Below are 20335 nucleotides of genomic sequence, written 5' to 3' on the forward strand. Positions count from 1 at the left end.
CCCTTGCCTCTGCCATACCATAGTAAAATTCAGGTGTGCCTAGAAGTCCTGGAAAGGTCTGTAAATGCATTGATGCTAGGTAAATCTGTGCCAAATTATTTGAAGTTATATATTTGAAAATGGTGTGAGGGAGACGTAGTAAAAGCAAGCTCTTAGCAACTTTCATTTTCTTTAGTTTATGAAAAGGGGTTTGTATTTATTATAGTGTTTAGGAAGATGCTTCTTGGAAAGGCTTTGTTTTAAAAATAAAAACAATGAAATAAATTAGAATAAGTTGGAGATTCTTTCCTCTGAAGACCCATGAAAAAGAAGCGGCACTGGAGTGGAACAAAAGGAGAAACAGTGATTCACTATCAAGTACTGATGTCAAAGGCAGGACTGTTTTGTGGCTGACAAAAACGTCTGTGCGCAAATTGCTGTTTCTGAGACACTTGCATTCTTAGATTTAACTGTGGAGTCAGTGCCAGGAACCCCAGGAGTCTCTGGTATAAATGATACAAGTCAAGAGCATACTGAAGCAGCTTTACTTTCCTGACAGCCAGAGATCCAAGAAGCCCCTTCCTATGAGGGCACACAGTATTGTACAGATCTTGATAATCGACGAGTAAGAAAATATTTAGGCCAGTTTTCTTCCAAATGAATTTGGTTAGTCCCTTCATGGCCTTTCTATTACAGGTTGCTTCTGCACAGCGCAGACAGAACTCAAAGATACGCTTTTTCCATCATGAATTGCTTTTCTGGTACACAGGAAAAGTATTAAGTAATCCCAGGCCTTATTACCATCAGTAGACAGGGCCAGGCACATTCTGAGCAGTGCCACTGTGTGACTGCACAGATCAAGTTTAATCATTTTAGAAATCTCCCTGCCCTGGATCAGTAAGATTTAAAATAACAAGTGTGCATCCTGCAAGCTATAAAAAGCTTGTGAAGATCTGTGAAATTATTTACAGTTCTGCCAGCTATACAGGGAATTGGCGGCGTGGCGTGTGACAGGTTCACCAGATGTGCTTGTGTAAGGCAGCCTTCAAAGTCGTAGCTCTAATGAGGGTGAACTCTGCTCTCGAAGCTTTCCGCTGATGAGCATTATAGGGCTTTACTATAAGGAGCCCACAACAACATGACTTGTACAATACTTGTCTCTGGGAATAAAGCAATTATCAACACTACTGCTGTGAGGTGGAAGAAGAGTCATGAAGGTGTTCCACTTAATATGGTACATTTTAAATGCTACTCTTATCTGAATACATTGGTCGCTAGGTGGCAGAAGGAAAATATGTCTACTCTTCAAAAAATACTAACACATGTGCACTTCTTTTTGCCTTTGTCTAGTTACTTGGTGGTTATTTTACTTTCCTTGTCTGGGGCATGTATGCAAAAGCACACCAGGTTACAAAATCTCACGTGTTGTATGATGATTTTTTTTATGGAATCCGTGGTTTTCTTTTGAAGAAAATTTTGAATGAATGAGGAAGTAGCCAAGTATGGGAAGTGAAAGAAGTTAATGCAACTTTCCATATTTTACACACAGGCATGAAAATAGGTTTAACTTGCCTTTCAATTTTACCCTTTCTTAGTTTGCAAGTGTTCATTTTCTTCAGTTTCTGAACTAAAGCTACAAGGAGCTTACCTCTGTAGCCTAGGATGTTCAATCTAACAGGTTTGGTAACTCTTCATGTTCAGTTAAAAATAATAGGGCAAAACTGAAGCTTCAAAATAGGTAACCAGATACCTCTTTTCTCATAATAAATGTTTCAGCTCTGTAGTTCTTGGGTTTGGGTGCTTGGCTAGGACTACTTAGAACATGTAATGAACTTGGATGCCATATCCATTTCCTAAGATGTTGGTTGCAGTGTAATAGGTTGTACACTGTCCTGGGTATAATGTCACAGTGCAATTTGCATAATTATTTGTGATAATTTTCAAGATAAATATAGCTATAGTATGTACGTCTTAGAAATGTTTTGTCTCACTTTACACGTGATGCCTTCTTTCACCATGTCTCCTCCCCAGGCCATACAATCTTTTCATTCTGACTGTAGCCGTCTTGGGATAAGGTATTTTAACCTGACTATGCCTGTAAAATGACCATTTGTAGTGCTATATAAAATAATTTTGAACTGCAAACCACTGGATGGTGTTTATCCACTCAACCCTTATATTTATGTGTTTCTTTTTCTAAAATACTGCTTTCAAGTGCTTCTTCCTTCTTAGTTCCACTGGAAATTATTAGGCTTGCTCTCAAGGTACCTTCTGCTGCATCATTGCCAAGAATTTTAGCTTCTGCTCAGTAGTTCAGCTTAAAGAGGCAGCATGAATGCTACCTGTATGTCTTTGAGAAATTGCATAATACCATATCTAAGCACTAGAACACTTTTTTAGGAGTACTTGTTAGATTATTTTAGATTGTCAGTGGATGAGGACGGTAGATATTGCAAAGGATATGAAATAGCCAAGGGCTGTGCTGCCATATCAGTGAAGGGAGTATTAAAATCCATGAAGATATGACTTAAAAAATTTTTTTTTTTTTCTTGATTATTCTAATGTGCATCATCAGAAGCAAAGGCAAGGTAGATTACAGGAATATGGATGTGAGATGAGGTAGTTGGATTTAAGTGGAGGCATAGACCTCCATGCATTGGGACTGGAAGGCTGCATAATCCCCATCCAAGATCGCTGAAAGAATTGGTAGGTGAAATTGCAGGGTTGGCAGCAGAGATTTCCAGTAAAATTTACTGGGTCTGCTGTTGTCCCATGTGAATGGTGAGTTGTGTTGACATGTCTGTATTTAGAATGGGAAAGGAAAACTGATCCAGGCAATTGGACTTGTTAATTTTACTGAAACAGCATGTAAAGTTTTACAACAAATTTAGAATGGATGAAAAGTGAAAGACTTGGGACTAACTGGAAACTGAAATAAAGTGAAATATGATTTCTTAAGCAAAGGTGTTGCCTTTCCCAGCACTTTCTTTAGAGTTCTAGTTAAACTCTTAGAGAAAGAAATTCATCTACCTGGGAATTACATGGGAAGCAATTAGTTAATCTAGCGAGTGTGTGGTGTAGAAGAATTGTAGGGTGGGGACGAATTAGGCAGCAAGGGGAATGTAAACAAGTGGTACTGAAAGAAAAATTACCAGTCAGTCCATTTATGGATTTCTGCTAGAAGCTGGGAGCTCAGCAGTGGAAGAGAAGAAAGATTTGGATGTATCAGCAGAAATTGGATCAGGCTGAACTTTCATTTGGCACATCACCTTTTCCTGGCGGTGATGGGAAGGGCTGGCTGCCGGCGTGAGGTGCAGCCAGGTGCCACCTTTGGCTTCGGCAGCAAGGGGTGGAGGGTGCATCCAGCAGTAGTTGTTTGGAGTTTGTGTGTAGTGGGAAGAGCCTGCAGGAAAGCAAGATGTCTTCAGGACCCAGCTCTGGTCATCGCGGCCACCAGGGTTATCCTACGTGATTGATCTGTTTGAGGTTGAGTGTAAGGTGGAAGTATGATGCATCCATGGACACAAACGTACGTGAAATCCTAGGCCCAGTTTGTTGAGGTGTTACCAGCAGAAAGAAGAGATACCTGTAATGGCACGTGCCATTACAGGAGGCCCTGGTGAGACAGCAGCTGGAGAGTTTTGCATGCATTTCTACAACCATGCTCAAGAAAGATGTGTTAATGTTAGAAGAAGGGAGGAAAAAAACAAAACGTTGCCAAAGTGAACAGGTAGTTGTGTTCAGCTTGTGTTCCAAGAGGAGACTTACTTGGTTTGGTAAATGAAGGCAGAAAAAAAACTTGCGCACGCTGCAAGTACGTCAGGGTAGTGGACACATCGACGAGACAACTCCTGAAACTAATGCACGAACTTAGCACAAGTGTAGAAACACATTCATTTTGGAAATAAGGTTTTTGTTCCAGTGGGCTAGTGCAGGTCTGACAGCTCTTCCTTACGGAAAGCCCAGAAAATTTCGCAACTTAATTTTTAAGTCAGAACTTGGTTGGCTGAGGAGAAGGTTACGTGATAGGATTGCCAAGGGGACTTGGTGGGAGCAGTCTCTTGCAGGCCTGTATACCTCTGTTGGCATACGTTCTTAGAAGCCATTGCAGCAGCTTTATTTAAAGCTGTTTTGGGAAAGTAATTCCACAAGATGAGACCAGGATACGACTGGAAAAATTACGCTTACTCCTGCTGCCTGGATCCAGTGGCTTTTTTTTTAAAAAATTATTTTTTCTAGTTGTCTGCTCAGTTACCTGCTGACTGAGGATTGCATGCTGGACCCAGTTTGGGACCAACATTAATAATCTTATTACATGTGAAAACTGTAAATACTTTAAATCTTGGTTTAATTCTGGAACAAGGAAAAAAAAAAAAATCAAAACATTCAGTGTCACTAAAATGATAGCCGGGGCGATGCTGGAAGTACATCTCCCCGGTGGCCACCCTTCTCCCTCTGTTGGCGAGCCGTGCCGCAGGGAGCAGGGAAAACAACTGTTCCAGGAAAAGTCAGTATGGCAGGCCCAGGTAGCTGGGGTTTCGGGGTCCAGCCCCGGACACAGCCATCGAGGAGGCGGCTGCTGCCGCCGGGGCTGCCGGCACCCGCCTCGCCACGGGGCCCTTCTTTCCCCTTTTTATTTCTGGGGTTTTTTTTTCTGTTTCTTTGAGCTGCGTGGCACCCGGGCCCGGCATCGCCTGGGTTGCCTGATTTGCGGCTTCACCGCCTTTCTGGCACAGCCAGGCTCGCCGACGGGGGCTCGAGCTGCCGCTTCAGCCTCCTCCACCGTGCGCTGCAGCGAGCCGCCCTGCCTGCTCCTGCTTTTTAAAGCTTGTCTTAACTCTGTTTCACCCAGGAAAAAAAAAAACAAAACAAAACATCCGATTTGCTTGGAGATGTGCAGAAAAATTGGAGATGTGCAGAAAAATTCTTTCGCTAGGAAAAGCAGTCCATTGCAGAGGGGTAGGAGAGACGTGTGTAACAAAGACATCAAATACCTTTCATTTTCATTGTCATTTTTTTTCCCTCCTTTCTTTTTTTATGGTTACACTTGGATTCCATTTTCTCTCCCCTGAAATCTTCCAAACTCTACGGGGCTTTTTTTCTCCGTTTCCTTTTTACGCCAGACCATCACATTTTCAACGCCAGCTTTTTGTCTAAACACAACTCTCGGCTTCATTTCCATTGCAGAAAAACTGATCTGGGAGTACTAAACAACACAGAGATCGCTTGGAAGCAAGAAATAAAAATAGCGGGAAGATAAACTGCTCCCGCACAGGCCTCGTGGGCAAAGGGCAGCTGGGAGGGGTGTAATCGCTACCTTTTTCTTTTTCCAATGCGAGGTTATTTGCGTGTCTCCAGCTGCCTCTCAGCCCGCCTTTGCCTAGGCTGCTTTTGTCCAGCCAGCTGGGATTCTTTAACTTGCTGATAGCATTTAGAAGCTGCGTTAAGAGTCCTGAAGTAGCTCCCTCCTCAGCCTCCTTCGCTGACGGAGCGCAGCTGCTTTGCAGGCGCCGCCGAGCGCTGCCCTTGCGCGGGGAGGGGAAGCGGTTCCCTTCTCAAGTGGGAGAGGAGGAGCGTGAGCCCTGATGCTTCAAAGGGAAAATGTTCCTTCGCCCCCCGAAGCGTAAGGGCACTGTGGAAGTATTAACCAGAAGCTCCGGGCCCTTCGGGGCAGAGGCGGTGTTGCTGAATGAGCATCGGCATGCTGCAGAAATTACTGTAGTTCAAAGAAGCCTGGGTGACTTGGGAGCTTCTTTGGGGCTTTTGGTGCAGCCCTTAAATAAATAGGACCTTTTAAAAGCATTTTATCTGTTTATGGAGCTGGCCTGTGAATGAGAGGAGGGAAACAGTTTGCAGCTGAGGAAAGGAGAAATTGCTGGGCAGGAAGGCTTTAATTAAACAAGGGGAGAGAATCTTCTTGGTTTTCCTCCGTCAAAGACAATGGGTGTAACAGCTTTTGTGTTCCTTTTCAGTGATGATGGGGTGCCAGTTGCTTAGCTCTGGCAGGTAGTGTGGCAGGTGTAGCGTCTTCAAAATACGCTTTGGATGCTCTGGTCTCCAGCCAGGAGTTAATGTGGCATTAAGAGGTGACACAGCCTGCTTTGTGAGGCTGTTTCTGCATTCGTGCCTTCAGCTGGCCAGAAGCGTGTCGGTTTTCTAAAGAGTGGTTTAGCACTGTTCGCTGCTTTAAACCAACCAACCCGCCCACCGTCATATGGAATGAGCTCTGATGGGGTTTTATCACTGTGAGCTGCATCTATGAAGGAAGCATGGTGCCGTTGTGGTGGAAGCAACCACAGGCATTTGGGGACTCTTTGTGCAGTGTAGGGTGTGAACACATCGGTTTTGCTGGCCATCGTGGTGCTGAGATAGCTGTGTTAAAGCCTGATACCTTCTTGTGGCTCCTACAGAGGTTAACCAGACAATATTGCTATAATATATTGCAAGTAAAGGATATGTTGAAAAAATAATGTCCTTATGAGGCTGTATGATTTTTCACTTCTAGGGAAAGAAAATACCCCAGGAAGTTGGTGATGGGGAAATTCCAAAATTTGATGGAGCGGGTTACGACAAAGACTTGGTCGAAGCCCTTGAAAGGGACATTGTATCAAGGAATCCAAGCATTCATTGGTATGAGGATTTTCTCAATTCAAGTGTTTTTGCTAGTGTGGAGAAGGAGAGAAGTTATCATTCTTCTAACTCTTAAAACAGGGAGCCATCATAATCTTCTACACATAAGCAAAACAAGGTCTTTTGGTTTTAACAGTTTATTAATTTGATTGCAGTTAAGCTTTTGTTGCTAACATATTATGTGCAGTACATCCATTACAGGTACTGCTGAAATGAAAGTACACTCCAGAGAACTTTAAAGGTACCGCTTTGGTGTTCACGTTGTCCAAAACAATTTTTAATTAAGCAGCTCTGGGTAACTTGAGCTGAAAATCATTTTTTCCCTACCTTCCAAAAGTGGATTCAATTTTAGGTCACAGGATTATAGGAGTGCTCTCATGAGGCATATACTGGCATGCTAAAAGAGGTAGTACTAAGTGAAAAGCTTTTCTATTTTTCTTGTATAAAAATAGAAGAAATATTGTTGTACGGGAATCTTATACAAGTTTCTTCATCTTGTACAGGGATGACATAGCAGATTTGGAAGAAGCCAAGAAATTATTAAGAGAAGCTGTCGTTCTTCCAATGTGGATGCCTGATTTTTTCAAAGGGATCAGGAGACCTTGGAAGGTGGGAATTTGTTTGGTGTTCTAGTAAACGGCAAGCTGTAGTTGTGTGTGTCTGGTGCTGTGGTATGTGTGGATGCCTGCAGCAGAAGGCTAAAAAGGCAAATGGGAAAGATCAGGAATTTGGTCATGAAATCCTCTCATAATGATTCATGTGAAATGCACTGAAAGAAACAGCTGGAAGTGTATGTGGGCCTTACAGTAAATAATAATTCTTTCGTATTTATTCGGTCATAGCTTGTTGGCATTATAATACTCCCTATATGTCAGCCTGTACATGTGAGCAAGCGTATAGGGTGTATTGACAGAAGCAGAAATGCTTAATAGACAGCTCTGCTTAGGTTTATGGTGGCCACTCTCCAACACTTGATGGAGGAAAGCAGCCCTTGGACTGTTTTATTCTGCATGTGCCACCTATCTCTCACTCAGACTGCAAACTGCAGGCTGGACGGTGCAAGGAAGCAAGGAGAGAGGGGGCTAGTCTATGCGATGACTTAACTTTGCAGTTACACTTGCAGCTGGGCATAGTTACTGCTGGAGTGGGAGAAATTCAAAGTGGGAGAATGAGCTGCAAGTGGGGCAACAGGAAGGATATAGGAGTGAGCTGGCTGGGCTGGTAGACCAGAGATGAGCCCAGCCTGGGCCTTGCTTAGAGCTAAGGAGGAAGAGGAGGGAGGAGGTTGCTGAGCATTTCTGTAAACAAAATAGAATTATCTTGCTTTTGTTGTGGGATGGATTGACACTTGTTTTGGGAATAACTAGTCACAACAAAAGGGCTTTCTGGTTACTGAGAAGGATTACTGGGGAAAAGAGACTGTTGCAAATTGCCTGCTATTCTGAGTCTGCAAGGCAATGGCACGTGTAGGGAATGCGGTGTACGTGAGTAGTTTCTGTGGTTTAGTATGCTGGTTCAGCAGCATGCATCAGAACTTGTGTTACTAACACTTGCCCTGTCCTGCTTGGTCTTGTACTTCTCTGGCTTATACTTAGGTCTGACCCTCAAATCTGCCCTCCACCAGCCTGAGCCAGTCCTAGATCCCTGTTACTCTGCTTATTTATGAAACAGAGCCCTGTGGGAACTGATGAGTGGAAGACTTGGCATTCTTGGGGCTTGTGTCTACAGACGGTAAAGAGTGGAATTCAGAAAGAGTGGGAGCTGATGGCAGGACCTGGAAGATTGCAGCTTGAGGGCTGTTCATGGAGGTTTTAGTGAGTTGCAGGGGGGCAGCCCAAACTTAACTTTGATGACTTAACTTTGCAGTTAAGGCTATGTGGCCTTTGGGGTTTACAGTGCTTGTGGTCAGTACCAGTGGGCTTGAGGTTAACCTTCAGGTTAACCAAGCTATCAGCTTGGACAGAGCCTAGATATCGTGGGTTACAAGTGTAGGGTGAGATTTTAGTGTCTTTTGAACAGCTGAATCTCTCTCTCTTCCTCTTGGCACAGAGGAAGTTGACCCATACCCTTCTTAGAGACTACAGGGGCCCCGTCTGTCCAGTCTCAAAAACTTTTAAGGGAGTGAAGAGCTGCTATGCTTTTTTTTTCACCTATTAATATGTCTAGAGGATATAGGGGCCATCTGTCTTTAATGCAGGTATCTCAGTAGACTGCAGGGAATGAGAAGAGTGCCACTGGGCCTGTCTCCAAGTATTGTGGCAGTGGATAAAGAAACAGCAGCCTGGTCTTTTAAAAAGAGTTACAGTCTCCATCTCTTTGCGTGAGATTATCTTTTCCTACTGAGCAGTGTCGCCTCTGAAAACTAGGCAGTTGTAGGCATGGAAAAAAATTCTAAGATTATTTCCTCTCTTCAGTCTGAAATGCAAATTGATTTCTGATGAGTCCATGAAGAGTCTTCATTGTTAGCCTTTTCCCTGGTGGCTTGTGAAGCTGTAACTCTTCTGAATTTATTTTTCACACAGAACAGCATGTATTTTCCCTACTGTTGACCTCTGACTGTGCTACAAGGATGAGAAGTTTTGAAGGGAAGGTTGTTTCTTGCAGTAATCAGTGCAGCAGCAGGCATTTGTTGAGCCTAGGCATTCAGGACAATAATTCAGGGAAAAGGCAGCCAAATCTGTTTTTGGATGTTCAGACTCTCCTGAGAACAATTCCCAAGACAACCCTCACAGTTTGTGCCTGCATTCAGAGGACAGTGCCTTGTATGAAGGAGCCAGCTGTCTTCCCTGATTCAACACAGGTGCTGTGTATTTGCAGCCATGGGTTTCTGGGTGTCCACGGGCTTGCTCTTTCTTTTTCTCTGAACTGTTTTGTGCCAAGAAGGTCTGGTTGCTCGCTGTGCTTCCCACTGCTCTGCTAGTGATTGTTACAACAACAAGAAGTAACCCTGCAGTGATTTCATCAGAACACTTACTCCCTGTGGTGCATTTCAGCTTCTTATTGGAATACTTTGGATTAACAGAGCCTTAGAGGAAGAATAAAGAAGTCTTTGTCAAAGATTTTAACTAGTGAGTAAGTGGCAGCCTCCTAGTTTGCAGAGAGAAAGAGCAATTTGATCCTGTGTTTCTGTTTGAAACCATGCACATCTTGTTCTGCTGAGAACTCAAGTTTGTTCTTTTTTTCTTTTTTTTTTTTTTTAACTGATATTTCTATTGTCTTTACCCCCAGAGAGCTTGGTTTTCCCCTGGCTTTACACCTGGTGTGGCTGCTTTGCACCTGTGTTATACACATATATAATGCCACCAGTATCATGTGCTAGGTAATGCTCACTGTAGTAGTTACACAGGAGGTGCAAAGCAATGAGCTTCGATTTCAGCAGTGAGTGGCATGTGTAGCTGAAGCCGGAATTTGACCTTCCATAATAATGGAGGACCAAAGCAATATCCAAAAAATGATGTTAGTCCCTCGTATCACCAGGTCCTGCAGTAAAACAGTTTGTCAAACACAGGAGTCGAGTAGAATTGAGGTGAAGCTTGTTTTAAAATATTAAATAAACGCATTTGAAACTTGGAGAGAACGTAAGTCATCTCTGACCTGCGTATCACAGATGAAGTAATTTTCACCCAGTTACTCCAGGGTTGTACTTGCAGTATTATTATAATATCAGTATGACTGTGTAGCAACTCAAATCACAGTAGATGCCTGGATGTTTGTGGGGAGGAAAAGAGTCCATTTACTTCTTATGCTTGCTGCTCTGGAGCTTAGGAAACCTTGGGCAGCCTGAGGAGTGACATTGGACGGTTAGCTGTATGGATGGAGTGTGAACATTTCTAACTTAATTTACCAATGAATGTATGTTGAGCTTGCATTAGCTAAGTGTTAAATGGCAATAAAGGTATTAAGAGTTAATGGAAAATGGAGTACAGAGAGGCTATTGCTTTTGAATAGTACATTTTTGAATAATTGCGTTCCCGGTTGATTTGTTTTTATAGATCTCTTCTATGTCATTCTTTGTGCTTTTTGAAGTAAATTTTTGTGAGGAACAGATGAAATCTAATTTGCTATGTGGCTTGCATTTAACAGATATTTTATTGATGTGGCATTTTATGTAAGTTATTAATTGCAAAGCACATTATGATGTGCAATTCTAATTCTAGCTAATTTGATGACCCTTGCAACACAGTACAACTTTACTTTAGGAAACTCTTGTTAGCATGTAATAAGATCTTGTGGTTGAGAGGGGGGAAAAAAAAAGCCCAAGCTCCTTGAGCACTAGATTTTCATAGCGCCATGCTCACAATCACACTGCCTTATTCTCGTGCTGTACAGAGATGGAACAGTGTGTTGTCTTTCTCCAGCACTGCTGCTGAAAGGGTTGGAAAGACTATCCGTAACGATAACTGTATTTAGAAATAATTATCAAGAGTGATTAACCAGTCTCAGTACTACAATCTTAACATGGGTCCTGAGAGCACTGTGTGTCTGGCTAAAAACCTGCTTATGTAATGATGGGTAAATGTGCTGAGCTGCAGAGATGTGTGTTCCTTACTCTTCCTTTCAGATAGACCACAGCTAGAAAGACAGTCTGATGGTACAGATGCCAACCCGGGACTTAACAATTTTAGTTCACTTTTCTAATTTAAAGCTTTTTGAATAATCACTGAGGTTCGTATTAGGCTTTTTGTGGGACTGAGTGGTAGTCCACATGAGCCACAGTTGCTTATCTGTGAAACAGAAATAGCACTGTTCTTCTGCCATCCAACAGTGTGGTGAGGGTGGTGTCTCATCCAGGAATTGCTAAGATGCAGTAGTATGGCCATAGAAGTACTGAGATGGAGAGATTAAACAGTATGACAAATCCTTGTTTTCAGTGAATGCTCTTGTTAATCCTTAAATGTAAAAATCAACCAGATTCATACATACACATCATCAGGATTTTTTGGCAAAATGTTTTTCTACAGAAAAATGCTCTACTGAGGGAACACAACTTTCTGCAAAAGTATTTTGGTTTCTGTGAAGCTTTCTTTATGAAGGGGCCTTTGTTCCAAAATGACAAATTCACTTTCTTCATCTGCATGTGCAGCCCCTCATGAATTGGGAAAGGCCTAAGTTCAAGTCCAGGCTCTGTCTGATTCAGAACAAGGCTGTAAATCTGTTGTCTGCTTCCCAGGTGATGGGTGCAGCACCAGTTACTGGCTTTTGTGATTTGTACTCCAGTGGAGCGGTAAAAAGAATAAATCCCAGAGCACTTCCACGCTGTTCTTGAAAGCAGGATTCTTGTCTTTTGTTTTCCACCGACATCAATTACGTTATTAAACAATTAAAATATAGATCTTGGATAATATTGAGATGTAGTGTAGGGTACCACCTGCAAAGTTTCTTTATTTGTTGCTTGTTACCTTTGTTTTCACCTTTCAGGGCGTGCTGATGGTTGGTCCTCCTGGCACTGGCAAAACAATGCTAGCGAAAGCTGTTGCTACAGAATGTGGAACAACATTCTTCAACGTGTCTTCCTCTACCCTGACATCTAAATACAGGGGCGAGTCTGAGAAGCTGGTCCGCCTCTTGTTTGAAATGGTATGTCCTCAGTGATGTGATCTGGGGATGGCTAAGGTGAGAAGGGACATCTCCCTTGGTTTCCTGCCCCTCTAGTAGCATGTTGGAAGCATGGAGTTCATTGCACTGACACCTCCTCAACCAGATAGAAAAGCACAGTCTCTTGTTTCTGTCCTTTTCTGATTTGTCGTTGAGGATTAAGAAGGAAATTGTTCATCACCCATGTTTAGGATAGCATTTTCCAGACTAGACATAGAGTTGTGACCTTGATAGAAATTCAGTTCTTACTTGGTTATGGGATAAGCCTGTAGTAAGTAGATTTGAAATTGGAAGGGATTTGGAACTGTTATTCTAGAAGCAATACATGGTTTAGTTCTGTTTCTGTTCTGAATGATGGACTCAAGCCTCTCAGTGAGGTTTTGGGTGCGGTCCATCATGCGGGGTATGTGAAGGACATGCCCATGTGGACCTATGCTGAAGGGTCATTCACCTCTTTGGGATCCTTGCTGCACTCCTACCATACTCTCAATTAAAAACTGTCTCTGTTGAGACAGGCTGAGCTCCCTTCTGTCCCCTGGGCTTTCCCCTCACTGCAGAAAAACCTGAATGTGAAAAACTGCCTGTATTTTGATTGAATTCCTTTTTGCCCTTTGCAAGACTAGTTGCTGGGACAAGCCAACTATCACTGAAAGACCCCTGATTTGAGGAGTACAATTTAAACTTAACCATATGCCAAACAGTTTGTAAATCAAGATCTAGAATTATTTTCTTGTGACAGGCAGGGAAGATATGTATGTAGCATGTCTAGTGGGACTGGGTCATGGTCTGATGAAGGCCTGTGCTTGCTGCTGCAGCCTTAATAGTGATGTTTTCATTTGAATAAAGGCGAGGTTTTATGCTCCAACAACAATCTTCATTGATGAGATAGATTCCATCTGCAGCCGCAGAGGCACATCCGATGAACACGAGGCGAGTCGCAGAGTCAAGTCAGAGCTGCTTGTGCAAATGGATGGTAACAAATGTTTAGATCCGAGTTTGGGGCTGGGGTGCTTTTTCTTTGCAGGTGGGAATGTAAGAACATAAGCAATCTGAAAACCTGGCTTTATGGATGAGGGAAAAATAAGGCAGAATTTGAGTAGTGTATTTTTGGAGTGTTCAAAGGCAGATGACTGAAAAGCGTGTTCTGCTTTATTTTTTCTAAAATGGCCATTTTGATGGTAAATTGAAAACTTGTATTTAAGAGACCCAGATTCCAGGAGGAGCAGAAAATGGAGATTTGTGCAGTTTAATACAGGTCTTTAATTTTGATGCAATTTAAACAAACTTCTCCCCTTTGCTAGAGTCTCCAGCTCAGGGACCCCATTGTGAGATCTGATTTTGCTGTATTCTGTGGTGGCAGCTAATATTACCCTTTTAGTCAGATTTAGTACCTGTTCTGTGCAGGTGCACATAGCGAGGATGACCATCTGAGGAATGCTGTATGGCGTAGTGGTTTGATAACCACCTCTATATTGCAGTTGTTACTATTCATAATGTCCTCAAATGCGCAGGTTCATTGTGGTAAACTCAGGGTAGGCAACTTCTTGCCCCAAAGTGATAATTTCTTTGCAGTCCTCATTTGGGAGGCCAAGGAGTGATTCCTATTTCTTCTGTGGCCAGATTTGACAGAGATAGCACTTTGGGTGGGACTAGTAGGGCTGCACTCACATATGACTGCGGTGTTAGCACTGTCAAAGCACCGACTCAGCAAAAGAATGAACTGTCCCCCTCTCTGTAACAATGATGGTCTTGTCACACCTAAGCTATGGGAAGTTTGGAAAGCAGCACTAGAACTGCATAGAGCTGTTGCTTAGCTTTGTCCAGGCTTTTGCAATATTTGTGCACTGTTTCTTAGCAAGCATCTCAATCAATAAGAGCTGTGCAGTGAAATTTCTCTAAACTATTGTGCTTGCAGGGGTAGGTGGTGCTCTGGAAAATGATGACCCTTCCAAGATGGTTATGGTATTAGCAGCTACAAATTTTCCCTGGGACATCGATGAAGCTCTCCGACGGAGACTGGAGAAGAGGATTTATATACCTTTGCCCACAGGTATGTTTGCTACGAGCATTTTCCTTTAAAATGGCCTTTGCAAGATGAGCTTAGGACTACTGCAGGACTGGAGTTTGGGAGGAATCTTGATGCTTTTGTGATGAGCAGTGAAATTCAGGGGTTAATCATTTGGCTGGGTTGCTTTATTTTTAAAGAGAGTGAGAGAAAGAAAAAAAAAATACTACTTGCTTGCGGGCTTAAAAACAAAGAGCTGCGGCATTTCATTGCAAGCCCATTGATGGGTTCTTACATTTTGAAAGAGAGTTAGTTTTAATGAGCCTGGAATTATTTTAAATGTTTAACAGTCAATCCTTGAGTGATCATCAAAGGCAGCCTTTGGACATGTTCAGAAATACTGCAAATGCACTCCGTGCCCTTGCAGACAAATGCAAAAAAGTGGATCCATGAATTTTCACTTACAGGCTTAGTTTGTTGTAAATCACTGCTCGCCTTTATGACTGCGCTTCAAGTCACTCAGAATGCAGCAGGCTGATTTGCTTTCCTGCCCTAAGATGTCTCGGCTTGTATTGTCTTTCCTAGCTGTCATTCACTTGTCCTATTAATTTTGAGATTCCTATCACTTGAAGTTTGCATAGCTTCGTTTCTTCTTGGTACAGTGGATGCCTCATCTCCCTGCATGAGTACTCAAGATAACAAGATGCGTGTTCATGGTGACAGCAGTTGTGATTGAGTTTAGCAGGTATAAGGATACTTAATAGTTCTACAGCTTGTCTTTGCAGCTTACAGGTGGTAACAGCTCCTAACAGGATGCCTGTCTTTATGACCAATTAGTTTAAAATCCTATCAGCTCTTGCTCTTGTTTCTAATTAAACCAGATTGGTTTTTGACACAGTGTATTAGACCCTAGACAGCATACGATATGTGCTCCAGTTTTATTTCCAATTTTACATTCTGTTGCATCTATTCTGTAAATAAGAATGTTGAGCTGTTCTGGGCAAGTCTAAATGATGCATTTATAACCATGCTGTGTGATTTGATGTGGTCAGGCATTTTAATTGAAAAAGTGATATGTCATATATACACCTGTATATTGTGGAATTTGATGCAAGTATATATTCTACCATGTTTCATTTTCAAAATACTGCAAGGACTTGTCTAGCCCCATAGCAAAGATTAGAAGAATGTTCTCTGATACAGGATGCTCTCTGCAGGTACGCTGTATGTACATTGTGCTCTGTAAATAATAAATCCCCATTTTATAGTTAGTGCCAGTTGTGTGTGATTGATAACTCTATATTCTTGACAGTTCTGCAAAGCACACAAAACCAGCAGCTTTAGACAAGCTTTCTAATTTCTTTTATATTTCCCCTCCCCCCTTTTTTAATTAAGAACATCAATAAATAAAATGTAAGTGTGGACTTTTCCTTAAGACTTTTAGCCTTTCTACTGTTATTTCTTCTGTTGTGGTTGTCCTCTTTTCTAGGTCATAAAGATTGGTCACTGTGGAAATAAAGATGCTGAGCTGGTTTATTTTTCTGTACAGTAAAAGCCAGGAAAGCATTCGTCCTCTTCTCTACCACCCTTGTGCAGAGTAACACTAAGGCTATCAGGCTTCAGCAGCTTTCTTGGGTCCCAACTGAGAAAAGTGCTTAAACATATGCTTAAAGTTCAGCCTATTGTTAAGGGCTTTGTGCTGTCTGAAGCTCTGTTAATAGAGTCCTCATTGTGGTTCTAATGAAACTTTGTGAATAATATGCAATCAAATACTTGAACAGCGAGTGAATCCAAAGGGATGTGAGAAGAAGCAGACATTTGTAGGACTGTGCTTTTGTGCCCTTGGGTAGTCTGTGACCAAATGCTTCGTCACCTGAGACATAACAGACATTTTTAATGACGTATGATTTTGGAAAATGTCTCAAGGGCATGCTGTTTTAATATACTGCTTTTAACTACATACTTTGCTGTATTTGATTGCACACTTCACTATGTTTTATTCTGTCTCTTTTCTTATATTAAACCCTTTTGTTTGTACTTTTCACTGAAAAAATTGAACATGTGTTTATTTCTTTTTTTAAATCTTACTCTTGCAAGTCTTCAAACAAGTATTTTTATATTGTAGCAAAAGGCAGAGCAGAACTACTTAAGATTAATCTTCGGGAGGTAGAACTGGATCCCGATATCAGCCTTGAAGAAATTGCTGAGAAGATTGAAGGCTATTCTGGTGCTGACATCACTAACGTTTGCAGGTATCTCATCCCCCTTAATTTGCAAATAAAACTGCATGGGAAGTCATCACTTACATTATGTTACAAAAGGCAATACCTAGTACGGCTGAAGCCATGCTAACAGTGACTGTGTTTGAGGCTCAGATGTGTTTACTGGAACCATGCGTTACTGTCGTGCGGAGCAGTCTAAAGACTATGCAGTCTTTGCATGAGATGTGGTTAAGTTTCCTTGGCTCTGAAGAGGAAAAAACTTGAGCAAATCTCATGTTACCATTGTCTGCATTTACTGAATATTTGTTAATGTAGTGCAAAACAGGTTTGGATTTTTTTTTTTTTTTTTAAATCCCATGAGTTTAAGAGCTAGAATTTTGTGATGCAAAGGAACCTTCCACAGAATATCTTCGGGGCTTCTGTATGCTGTATGTTTGGACAGCCCACAGGGCAGCATGGTCTTGGTTTCTACCTGAATCTTCTAGGTGCAAGGGTGATACAGATAGTTTATAGCATTAGTGTTGAATTTATTTCCATCCTGTTCCCACAGTTTGTTTCATTTTCTGACAAATGAGGCTTTTCTGGTGGAAGATTGGTATTTGGAAAACTTACCAGTAGGAAGTCTACGTCCCTTTACAACGTTAGGATCCCTGCCAAGAGAAACTGATCCTTTAAGAACATGGCTTGGGATTCTTTTTTCTTCCCCTGCTGCTTTGCTGAAATTGTGAAATGACTCCATGGTTTTGAAAACTTGGTGCGTGTCATGCAGTGCAATAGTTAAATTACCTTTTCTCCCTGAGGCCTGTGTTATCCCTTGCTGGGAAAAACCTGGGGAAAGAGAAAATGTAATTTCAGACTGCATGTGGGCCGTGGTGTGAGAAATGAGGGGTGTTCTACATGCCAGTGGTCCACGCTGGCAGCATCCGAGCTGGGGAGGAGCCGTGGAGCAGGTAGAGCATGAGGAGCCGCGGGCACCGATGGCCTCAGCCCTGCAGGGCCACGTCATGTTAGTGTCTGATGCCTCCTGCTCTGCCCTTTGCAGATTCAGGTGCTGTGTGCAAGCGCACAACAGAGCTGGGCTGCACTCTGAACGCTTGCTGACTGTCCTTTTGGGCTACACAGTGGGGAGAAGGTTGAAATCTAAGGGGATGGGGGTGCAAAATCCAGACTACGTTAAAAAAAGAAAAAAAAAAGTCTTTGAGTGCAGTTCCTCTCCCACCCTGCCCTTTCCTGCTCTGAAGTTGTAAAATTTCATCTCTATGAATCATTGTAAAAGGTTTTCAGTTTTATAGTTTTAATTATCTCTGCACATTTACCATATGCTTAAATGGGTTTTGGTGCCAATGCATTCTTTATGTTGAATTAATGTAGTGATCTGGGAACATGGAAGCTAAGAAAGATGTGAACCGCATCTTCTATGGTAAATAAATGCTCTCTTAAGTGTTCCTGCCAGTGGTTTCTAGCAAGAGAATACAATCAAAATTCATAGGCTTACAGCACATGCTGCTAGCAATTAGCTCCCATACATTGTCCTGTATTTCCAGGGATGCCTCTTTAATGGCAATGAGACGACGTATTAACGGCTTAACTCCAGAAGAGATTCGTGCACTTTCTAAAGAGGAGCTTCAGATGCCGGTTACCAAGGGGGACTTTGAGCTGGCTCTGAAGAAAATCTCCAAATCTGTTTCTGCTGCAGACCTGGAGAAGTATGAAAAATGGATGGTGGAGTTTGGATCTGCTTAATCTCAGTGACAGCTCTCCTTTGCTAGAGTTTTATGGCTTTTGTTGTTTTCATTTGCAAAATGAGTTAGAAATCTTTTTAAGGTTTAATAAAAGGTCTGCCTCTGCCCCCATCCCACCCCCTTCTGGTGACAAGATCTTTTAAACTCCATTTGCCTTTAAAGGGAATGAACGCAATAATGAGCTGATACTGTAAAAGATATTTTATGTCTGAAATAGTAAAATAAGACAACAGGAAGGGGAAAATTATACTTGTGAGGATAATCTTTTTACTTTTCCAATGCAGAGCAGTGTTACTTAACCTCCTCATAGTCATCTTTCATGGCTGGAATCAATAAATTGGCTGGGGGATGTGACTCCAGAGGAGCTAACAAGGGCTCGCAGTACCCCCTGCTCTTAAGTGCTACATTTCTGTTGAGCTGCTGACTCTGCCTCCCTTGAATGTGGCATCGAAGTTACTGTTCTCTCTCTGTCTGCTCGGATATTCAGAGCAAAGCCTGTGGATTAATTGGCATTACACAGAGCAAATGAGGATCAGTTTCCCATCAAGACACGGGCTCGGCTCTCCTCTCGTGTACACCCATTTGGAATCGATGTCACTTCAGACTGGATTGATGTAACCTGTGATGACTTCTGATGGAAATGAGAGGAAAAGAAAAGGGCCTTGATTGCTCTTAGTCCGGTTTATGCTTGATCTCTGAACATAGTTTGTACCAGTTTGACCAGTAGACACTTCGACTTAAGTTACGTCTTGCACTTTTATGCGTATGTATCATCCTATACTTTGTCTGTGCTGTCTAGATATTATTATTTAAGTACCAAGAGTTTAATACAGTAAAGACACTAATATCAAGGCTGTCTTTAAAATACAAGGCTGTCCTTAAACACATGGCTGTGGACTTCCACTTCTTCTGATTAGACTTGAACTTTTTCCTAGCTTTACTAGCCAATGGAATTTGCACCTGTTCATGTTGTAGAACTGTTCATGCTTAATTTTTTTTTAATGAAGTTTTCTTAAAAATGTATAAATTAGGAAAATGTTAGGGGAAAATGATCTGTACAATCTCATTTATGTTCTTATCCGTTTCTTCCCTCCCCACGTACAAGTGCAGGGATGAGAAGGGTTGGGTTATAAACTCTAGCATGAGAAATCCTCTCTCTAGAGTATAACTGTCATGCTGACTGTATGAGATTTTCACAGAGTCGGGCTGCAAGTCTGACATATGAAGGTTTCCTGTGACAGAAATGAGAAGGAGAGGTTAAATTTACAGAGGAATATGCAAGCTCTCAAATTTTTGGTGATTTTGTGAGCTAGGCCCCAAGTATCTTGGTGGATGTGAATTGCTGTGCGGTTCAGTAGCTGTTCTGCTCTTTGGCTGTCTGCTGAGACTCCTAGTGGCATAGCCACATGTGGCAAACTGGAGTAAGAAACAGATAACACCTCCTCTTGAATGGAAATACATCCTTATTTACTCCTTCTTGCTAGTTCTTGGAAGTTCCTAGTAATGTCAGTAATTCAGCACACTGGTCTCTTGGGCCATGACGTGTGAACCACTAAGGCAAATGCTGCTCAAGTGTGGCTACTGTTCAGTAGCAAGGACTGTCAGGATACATGCATGACAGCTCTGCAGCATCTGTCCGATTATGTGAGTGACTTTTAAAGCTGTTTTACCATTGCTGTTTTGTTTGTCAGTATTCCTTTTTCTTTCTTTGTATGTGAAGACCACGTCTCAGATTGATCCTGTAATTTTAAAGGGCTGTCCCAATTTGCATGGAGGAGCACCATGGAGATTCTGTCAGTCTTGCATTTGACATGAAACTCAGCTGGGGTTTTAGAAGCGTGTTTCTATGTGGCGCTCCAGAAAAACGCCTTCTAGGGCTCCCAGACTGGTTGAGATACAGCTGCTCTTGATATCTTTCAAAGGACAGAGCATCTCTGCTGGCTAGTGTTAGGCCCTGTTACACTCCTGGCCAGGGAGGTTAGTGCAGAATGAACATCAGCTTTTACCTTCTTTACCTGCAGGGAGAATAAAAGCTCCAGTTGCTTCTTTCCTGACTGGTTTGCACTAACTGCACAGTAGAGCCCTTGGGATTCACCATACCTGCGGCTGTCAGACTAAAAGGAACAGTTCTGTCTGCATTGGAAGATGAACAAGTAGAAGCC

The 20335-nt window shown here is 42.2% G+C and overlaps 1 protein-coding gene across 1 annotated transcript in view; it reads left to right on the plus strand.

The window, feature by feature from the left end:
• The window catches only part of KATNAL1 (katanin catalytic subunit A1 like 1), a 31139-nt gene extending 12965 nt beyond the window's left edge, over positions 1–18174 (plus strand). Inside the window, exons 4-10 of the mRNA XM_075719974.1 lie at positions 6485–6609; positions 7113–7218; positions 12028–12186; positions 13051–13177; positions 14120–14254; positions 16335–16461; positions 17976–18174. Of these exons, the coding sequence (XP_075576089.1) occupies positions 6485–6609; positions 7113–7218; positions 12028–12186; positions 13051–13177; positions 14120–14254; positions 16335–16461; positions 17976–18174 (978 nt within the window). The remainder of the gene's footprint in view (positions 1–6484; positions 6610–7112; positions 7219–12027; positions 12187–13050; positions 13178–14119; positions 14255–16334; positions 16462–17975) is intronic.
• The last annotated feature ends 2161 nt before the right edge of the window (positions 18175–20335 follow it).

The sequence above is a fragment of the Pelecanus crispus genome, chromosome 1, assembly GCF_030463565.1.
Source record: "Pelecanus crispus isolate bPelCri1 chromosome 1, bPelCri1.pri, whole genome shotgun sequence".
Classification (NCBI taxonomy): Eukaryota; Metazoa; Chordata; class Aves; order Pelecaniformes; family Pelecanidae; genus Pelecanus; species Pelecanus crispus.